The sequence below is a fragment of the Ornithodoros turicata genome, chromosome 6 (assembly GCF_037126465.1).
Source record: "Ornithodoros turicata isolate Travis chromosome 6, ASM3712646v1, whole genome shotgun sequence".
In the NCBI taxonomy this organism is placed as follows: domain Eukaryota; kingdom Metazoa; phylum Arthropoda; class Arachnida; order Ixodida; family Argasidae; genus Ornithodoros; species Ornithodoros turicata.
The window spans coordinates 16,514,699-16,522,775 of NC_088206.1; the positions used below are offsets into that span (position 1 = coordinate 16,514,699).

Genomic DNA, 8,077 nt, shown 5'->3' on the forward strand with positions numbered 1-8,077 from the left:
GTTGACACTGTTTTCAAGAACCCGAGACCCAACAGCTGATATGCGGGAGCGAAGTACTTTTATTGTCCTTCGAAATACAAGAAAAACAGCGCGCTGACACGTGACGCGATACTCTGGTTTCACGGCCGCTCCGGGGGGGACTGCTGTTTGCGACGGGCTTTGACAATTTCTCACGAAGTCACGCTTGCTTCGAAAGCTTGCTGTTAGCATAAGTTAGCATAAGTTGTTGCTGTTAAGTTAGCGTATAGGTTTTGCTGCTAAATTTCGACTACAGTTATGGCTGCAAATGTAGGAAACGATAACTTGTCAGCTGTTCTCTACCAAAAAAACGACCTACGCCTGGTAAGTAGTGGAATTGTTAATACATTTGTACATTGGATGGAATCTACCCCTCGTTTGTGTCCTAATGTATGTTTGATGCTGTTTGACATTGCTACGTCAAGAACAGAATCCGAACTTAGCAAGTTTTGATCGTTTTGGTATGTGGTTTTGCGCACGGCGCGTGTCTGCGTGCCTCCCGCGTCATTTTGTTGGCTTGGCCACCTAGGGGGACGAAGGAGTACTACTACCTTGGGAGTACGGGAGTACCACGAAGCGCGTGCGGGCGCGCGGGAGTACACGATAACGAATTGGTGATCTGAAGCTAATGGACTGAGGTAGAATTTACCGTCTGGCCTGTTTTTGAAAACCCAGAACACGGGGGTTGGACCTCCGAACGCAGAAGCGGAGTGTACCGTCGACACGCCGACGCGCTCCCATCGTAGTGCGCACGCGGCCACGGCTCAGAAAAAAAAAAAAAAAAAAAAAAATTCTCGCTCATATGAAAAATTTATCTTTTCACTTTTTTAAATACGTATTTCAGACTACGCTGCACAATCCCTTTGACTGTTCTCCAAACATGTTTTGCTATATGTATTGTCGCGACTATACGCTCAATTTTTGTTTTCTTTTTCCTTCTCCTCCGCAAGCATGAACTTCGGCTCTTGTGACAGATGAAAAACAAAAACTATAGAAAAGAAACTGCTTTTGCCACATCGTTCGGACCTTATTACCTCATTCTGTGCCATAAACCTCCGCCCGGTCTCTGTGCCCAGCTGGAAAAGTCTGCTCCTTCAAAGTACTGTTTTCCTGTTCATCGAAAGCTTTGACCCCACGTAGATCGAGAACAGTTCGATGTTTTTCAATAGGACTTCGGGAGTTGCCTCCCAGCAGCACATGAGAATTTTTTTAAAACCCGAACTGCCGGGGTCGGGCAGGACCATTAGACCAAAATTGGAGTGGAACGATCCAATATTTTGCTTTTCTATATGTTCTCAACATATGGTCTACCCTGTGCTGTACATTATATATCTTATTTCTTTCTTTCTATTCAAGGAACAGCGAGTCATTCCAGAGCCAAAAGATGATGGTACATATGTCACTTTCCATTTACATTCCAATGCGAGAAGATACATTCAAGAAGCAGTGAGAAACCCCCTATTTATACATGTTTGTTGTTGTTGTTGTGAATTTATTTGCACAGTGACAGTACACCAACACAGCAAAAATGTTTTGCATGGTGATTCCTTACGGACAGCTTGACGAATCAAGATTTTGAGCCACGTCAAGTGTCACCTCATTGCTCCTTTAATGAAATAAATTTCTACACCTTTTGGCACTTTTAAATGTTAGTAGAGTACTTACTTTCCTGTTTGTTGATCTCCAGAAGTGCAGATCAGGGTGCATTCTGTCGGCATTTGTGGCTCGGACGTGCACTACTGGGTTAATGGCGCCATCGGAGACTTTATCGTGAGGAAGCCCATGGTACTGGGTCACGAGACAAGTGGCACGGTGTCAAAAGTTGGGAAGAATGTGAAGCATCTCAAGCCAGGTTTGTAAACCTAGAGCTCACAAACAGGGTCAGATTAGGGGCTTATGAAGAATGGCAAGCGCGAGGTGGGAGTGTTCATTATTATGGTTACTCCGTAACAGCCTCATGCATTATTGCTGACATGCATCTAGAGGCAGACTAGAGCTGAAATAACAAAGCCCCTCCTCCCCTGGTGGGGGTGCACAGGAAAGAAAGGAGAGAGGCAGGGGGGTGTTGCCAAGCATGTAGACCTCTGGTGAAGAACACAGACTAAAGCAGAAAAGACAGTGCCACCAGAGCGTAAGCCCAACGAGAAGTCCTTTACACCACAGGCCTGCTTTCCAAAGCTCTGATCAAAAGAAATAGCAGAATCTGTTGACTTATCCGATATTATTTCCGAGTGTGCAAGAAGGAAAGAAAAATGGTTTTGTAAGATTCTAACTATGTACCTAGCGATCTATTTATATCTTTATAGTATTCTAACCAAGAATTTTGTACTCATATGGGTGTGTATAAAATAGGCCATCAAGTAGAGTGCAGAAAATTGTAGTAAGACAGCATAGCAAAGATTTTATCGTACTGCTTACGTATTTTTGTTGTTTTGTTGCTGATGATTTGGTGTTGTATGGCGCAAATGCAAGTCTGGCTGTGATGCTTTTCTGTTTTTTTTGTTTTTTGTTTGCAACTCCATCATTTTAATATCAAGCCTTGCGCTTGCCTTGAGACGACCCTACATGTAGGGGGGGGGGGGGGGGATGTATGGAAAAATCACTGTCAGTCTGTTCAGACTGATCAGAGTCAGACTGTTTTTAAGCTTATTTTGAAATGTGAACTGCTCTTGTACTACTGCTAATAATACTGGTGCAAGCAGAATACAGTGGAAATAAACCCCATAAAATCAACCACAGGAATAAGATAAAGTTGTTGTTGTTCTTGTTAAAGGGTATCCCCCCTCCCCCAAAATTGTGCCTTGGTAGTGCATTTGGGAAAGGGACAACGAGGATGAAATTTTCTCCCCCATGTAGAGTACCTTCCCCCAAAGATTTTTCTGACTACATTACTGCCATGGAAAATGTAATGTTGCACGTTCTGTACTAATGCAGGAGATAGGGTGGCAATAGAGCCTGGTGTACCATGCCGGACGTGCGAGTTCTGCAAGACTGGCCGATACAACTTGTGCCGGGACATTTTCTTCTGTGCCACTCCACCGGATCACGGAACGTTGACCAGATATTACACACACGCAGCTGACTTCTGCTTCAAGTTCGATTTGTTTTTATCATACTATGCATACTATCTACCGGTTTCTACAGAAAATGTGTAAAATACGGTGCATGCAATATAGCTCTCGTGCTCCTCAGCTTTTGTGGTATCACACATTGTTCAATGTCATAAACTTACCAAAAAGCATCACAAAATTAAGAAGGCGTACCTTCTGGACATTACTGGAGTGACATTATGGTAAAGCTACGAGAGTCTGACATCGAAGATAACCTCCTTTATCTCAATGCTTCAGATATGCTGCCTTTGGAATTATTTCTCAAACGTTACAAAACAAACCTTTTCTGCTGGTTTTATTTTCACAAAATAATTTGCACATCTCTATTAACTGCATGTTCAACTAAATTTTTATGTTTGATGCAAAAAGTGCTTTTTGGGAGTTGCATACGAAAGATTATAATATATCTTATCTATAAATCACCTTTCCTATGCATAAAAAACATAATTTTCAACCTTATTCATCATATGCTGCTTATTATCACTAGCACGAAATGGCGAAACATTGTTAATTCAAAGTAAAACCTAAAGCATAATTTGGAACTAAGTAATTTACTGGGATTCATGAGCAGGACTGTGACAAAACTTAGTCAAATGCAAATTAATGGGTCCACCATACATGATACTTCACTTTTCCTTTCTCCCACTTCAGTTCCAGTTTTAGAAACATTGCCACAGTAAAAGAACTTGAGTTATTATTGTCATTTTTAGGCTTCCCGACAATGTGTCTTATGAAGAAGGTGCATTGCTTGAACCACTTTCTGTGGCCGTGCATGCATGCAGGAGGGCAAACATTCGGATTGGCAACACTGTCCTAATATGTGGAGCAGGTAATGTGCACATATACTATAAATGCTATTGTGTGTACTGTAATCCACTAATCTGCCCAGTTTCTTTGCACCAACAGGTCCCATAGGGCTCGTTAATCTTGTGACTGCCAAGGCAATGGGGGCAAGCCAAGTTATAATCACTGGTACTGTCAGATTACACAAATTTGAACAAAGCAACAAAGCTGTGTCGCCTGATGAACTACCAACCATAAATTAGATATTGTCGACCACAAGCTGCTCACTGCTCAAGGCCTGGGTGCGGACGCTGTCATCAATGTCAGCGAAAAATCTATAGACGTCATCAAGAGAGAACTCGTAGGCGTTCTCGGGAATTTGCCCGATGTCACGATAGAATGCACGGGCGCCGAACCCAGTATCAGGTTGGGAATGCTGGTAAGTGCACATATGGACACATGTTTTTACGTGCTTCATGCTTCAGAACCCCAACAACACTGCGTACAACAACATTCGTACGTCCAATGGATATCTCAGTGATATCCATTGGACGTACAAATTCGTTAGGACATTATTCGTACATCCAGGGGATATTCGGTGTTGTTGGGGAAATGTTAAAGAAGGTTGCATAACAATTGCAGGGTACCAAATCTGGAGGCACACTAGTGCTTGTTGGCTTGGGTGCCCCTGAAATCAAGGTCCCGTTGGTCGATGCGGCTGTTCGCGAAATTGACATCAGAGGGATCTTCCGCTATGCCAATTGGTATGCTTGTTGTTTCTTACGTTTCTGTGTGTTGCAACAGTTTTTATTTTTCGTAATGTTTTTGATATACATTCTGCCAACAGCTACCCGACAGCACTGGCCATGATTTCATCCGGCAAGGTGGACGTGAAGCCACTTGTGACACATTGCTTCAGGCTGGAGGAAACCATTGAAGCTTTCACTGTTGCAAAGACAGGGAAGGGAGGTGCAATCAAAGTAATGATTAAGTGTGATGGCTGAATGAGTACTGATAAGGAAGCATCAAGAATGCAGTTCGGAACCTTTACTCATGGGGTTATATGGGGCATTTTTTAAAAATCTATTTCAGATTTTTAATAAAAGAAGCTATAATAGCAGCACAATTCCTTCTTTTAGGATAACATATATGTTAGGAATACTGTGCTACAGAACGTTACAGTACATAGGAGTTGATGGTACAATAGTCTTTCTGTCGAATGCTCACATCTTATTGGCGTGGTTATTACCTTGGTCCGAGACGTTGTTTTTGTCGGCCACAGCTAATGACACACACCTGCATAACTTTATATGACCATATCTACAATGAATATGACCATAAATATTACCATATAGATACATGTGCCATTACTATTAGATCATTTTTACAACAACGAGCAGCAGTTAATTTTTTGTCCAGAGTCATTAGACATCAACCAGTTTTTTTTGCTTTTAACCTTTTTCTTTCCTTGCATAGTTTTATTATGTCGCAGCATACTGTTGACAGCATAAATGGTGTTGTACCAGTAGCAAGCACCTTTATCTCATCTTCAGATACAAATTCTTTGTTAACGCGTATGAAACTTCTGAAACCTGGTCCTTCCATTCCAACTCCTCTCCATTGTCTCGTACAAGAATGGGCGTACGCCTCACTTCGTTGTTTATCATGGTGCCCATGTCCTGGAGGCTGCACTCATTCCAATACTTTCGTAGCACCTTGATGAAGTGCTGAATGAATATGCTGCCATTCTCTGGGTCTCTATAGGACACATGGCTGAAATACGGACACAAATTTGCTAAATAAGCTGTTATAGGAAACCCGTGCTGTTTGATCGTAAGCAGAAGTTACAATTTAAATCACTCCTATTTTTATATCACTTCACAAGCTTTTGTTATTATCTGTTTGATACGTAGATATCCATGTAGGTGTTGCAAAGATAAGCAACGGGCATCACCTCTCCCAATTCGCTTCTGCAACAGGCTTTCGAGGTGCATTGGTCGTGAAATGGTAAAGGACACCTAGTTTAAATCTTTATATATTTTAACGGAACGTAAATGTCTGCATCAGGCAAAAATACTGCTTCAAGACTTTGCATAATCAAAGTAGCGGTTATAAGTACAACATCTGAAACCGTAAGGCATGCAACCTTCCGTCACGTTGTAAAGCACACCCTAATATGGCGGCAGAGATGAGAACATGGTGTGCAGCTCTGCTGTGCCTCTACTATGTCTCCTATGCACCGACAAACAAGAGAAAGCAACAGCATAAATTCACAGACCGGTCCACACGGAAGAAACCACGTGCACCTCAACCTTGAAATGTTGCCCCTTTATTTGGGAGAGAGACCAACGGAGGTCACTCTACAGGCAATAGGGGAAAGAGGAAGGCTGGGGAGGTGTGCAAACAGCCAAGTTACTTGCATAGCGTATACCTTGGACATCAGCAGTCTGATCTGATACCGACAAGCGAATAATGAAACGCCACAAAGTGCTACTAACTTTGGTATTGTCGACATAAACTTTATCCTGTCTGCTCTTCCCATAGCAGACTTGCTTTTGTTTGTAGAATTGACCGGGCCTGGGGACCTTCCTTGTTCCGAGGCTACTGACGCAATAAACAGATATGCAATGAATGACAGCCTATGTAATTTGCACTTTTCCAGCTATGATAAATGTTGAGATAATGCACAGAGGGACACTTACCAGACTCAAAATCTTCTACCTGGCAGGCCTGAACACAAATGATCTTTGGCTTGTTTAACAATGCCTCCGTTTCGTCGCACAATATTTGCTCTATTCTTTCTAAACTACATTTCTTAGAATCGTGCGTGTAAAATCCACCTGAAAATACCCACACTTTCTAAGACATGCCACAGGATGGGAAATTATTTGTGTTACCATTGAAACCATGCGATAATATGACTAACACGAATGCATCTGATGCATCGGATGCTTCGTCAAGAACTTGTCTGAGAACTTTCTCGATGTCTTCCAAGGTCAGGTCGTTCAAGACGGAGACGCTGAAGTCGAAGTCTCTCCACAACTTCTCCAGATCAGCTGTGGAGAAAAACCAGTCGACAAGATGAACAAACAATTGGAGAAGACTGCTATTGTATCGAAAGTCATACAATACCCACCGACATCCTTTTTAGAACCTCTGCGTTCACCGAGCTGCAAAGCCAGGTTCTCCGGATCGACGATGAACGAATTGTGGTTCAGTATCACTGCTCTTCCATGCGGGGAGTGGGTCATGGAGTAGTAGTTCTTTTCTGTTGCTGCATCTGAATTTAAACGGTGATATACATACACACACTAGGCAAAGCAATATCGTATTACACAAGACGTGACTTACTCAGTGCATAGCGGAGTTCGTGGATTTCCAAATCCTTCTGCAGGCAATCGCGCAATTTAGAAACGTCACCTTCTTGGATAATCCCCCTCTCTATCAGATCCAAAAGCACTGCTTCCGATGACCAGGACATCATTTGCTGATTTGGCAGAAGACACTCGTAGATCTTTTTGGCTTCTTCATCCAGGCACTCATTACAAAATTGGGCTAAGCTTTTCCTGGAAATTTCGAGTAGAGTAAAATGTGTTCTGATGAGCTTTAGAACAACATCGATGTAATCGCCGTGCTCACCAGAATTCGGATATCACCTTTGGTTGCCGAAATTCTAGACCAGCATGCCGCTTGCAGACATGCATCTCCTTTCTGAGCAATGCAAACTTTTTCATAATGTACAAAATTTCGCGTACTAGTGTGTCCTTGCTTACAGGTGCTGCTCGCAATGCTGATATCAACACCTCAATTGAGGCAGGCTGGTTTACAAATTCACACAGTGAATTTTTGTGCAACCCAGTAGATACACTGTACAGCAGGAATGCGAACTGTCGTTTTTCTGTCTCCGACAGCGCTTCGATTATGTTCACGTAGTCATTTGATGGCAAAGGTACTGAAAGTTCTTGCACCAGTGGCCTTGAATCTCTTTCGTACGTACCCATTGTTCACCCATAAATACGGTGACAATGTGACAATTATACGATGGCTGATTGGAGTATAGACGATGAATTCACGGAAATGCAAGGCACGAAACACTGCGGAAACGATCACGTTCACACGACCAAAACCAAAACAAACTTGAAACAGGAAATAGAAATATCACGTGA

General features: G+C 42.5%; 2 protein-coding genes across 2 annotated transcripts; one reads left to right on the top strand and one right to left on the bottom strand.

The window, feature by feature from the left end:
* Positions 1 to 85: 85 nt before the first annotated feature.
* Positions 86 to 5,031, top strand: LOC135399273 (sorbitol dehydrogenase-like). Its single transcript, XM_064631110.1, has 9 exons — positions 86 to 342; positions 1,375 to 1,408; positions 1,706 to 1,870; positions 2,953 to 3,112; positions 3,839 to 3,957; positions 4,035 to 4,100; positions 4,175 to 4,350; positions 4,554 to 4,675; positions 4,759 to 5,031. The coding sequence occupies exons 1-9, from the start codon at positions 277 to 279 to the stop codon at positions 4,913 to 4,915; spliced, it is 1,065 nt and encodes a 354-aa protein (XP_064487180.1). The 5' UTR covers positions 86 to 276; the 3' UTR covers positions 4,916 to 5,031.
* Positions 5,032 to 5,423: 392 nt separating this feature from the next.
* On the bottom strand, positions 5,424 to 8,062 carry LOC135399268 (caspase-3-like). The gene is made up of 7 exons (XM_064631104.1): positions 7,551 to 8,062; positions 7,263 to 7,477; positions 7,048 to 7,191; positions 6,809 to 6,967; positions 6,614 to 6,751; positions 6,410 to 6,512; positions 5,424 to 5,684 (listed from the first exon to the last, which is right to left on the bottom strand). The coding sequence occupies exons 1-7, from the start codon at positions 7,910 to 7,912 to the stop codon at positions 5,450 to 5,452; spliced, it is 1,356 nt and encodes a 451-aa protein (XP_064487174.1). The 5' UTR covers positions 7,913 to 8,062; the 3' UTR covers positions 5,424 to 5,449.
* Positions 8,063 to 8,077: the final 15 nt, after the last annotated feature.

Coding starts and splice junctions, on each gene's coding strand:
- LOC135399268 (XM_064631104.1), bottom strand. CDS start 7,912: ATGGGTACGTACGAAAGAGATTCAAGGCCACTGGTGCAAGAACTTTCA. Junction 7,192..7,262: donor CGAACTCCGCTATGCACTGA/GTAAGTCACGTC, acceptor GTTTAAATTCAG/ATGCAGCAACAGAAAAGAAC. Junction 5,685..6,409: donor TTTATGTCGACAATACCAAA/GTTAGTAGCACT, acceptor TCCGTATTTCAG/CCATGTGTCCTATAGAGACC.
- LOC135399273 (XM_064631110.1), top strand. CDS start 277: ATGGCTGCAAATGTAGGAAACGATAACTTGTCAGCTGTTCTCTACCAA. Junction 3,113..3,838: donor GCAGCTGACTTCTGCTTCAA/GTTCGATTTGTT, acceptor TGTCATTTTTAG/GCTTCCCGACAATGTGTCTT. Junction 4,676..4,758: donor ATCTTCCGCTATGCCAATTG/GTATGCTTGTTG, acceptor TTCTGCCAACAG/CTACCCGACAGCACTGGCCA.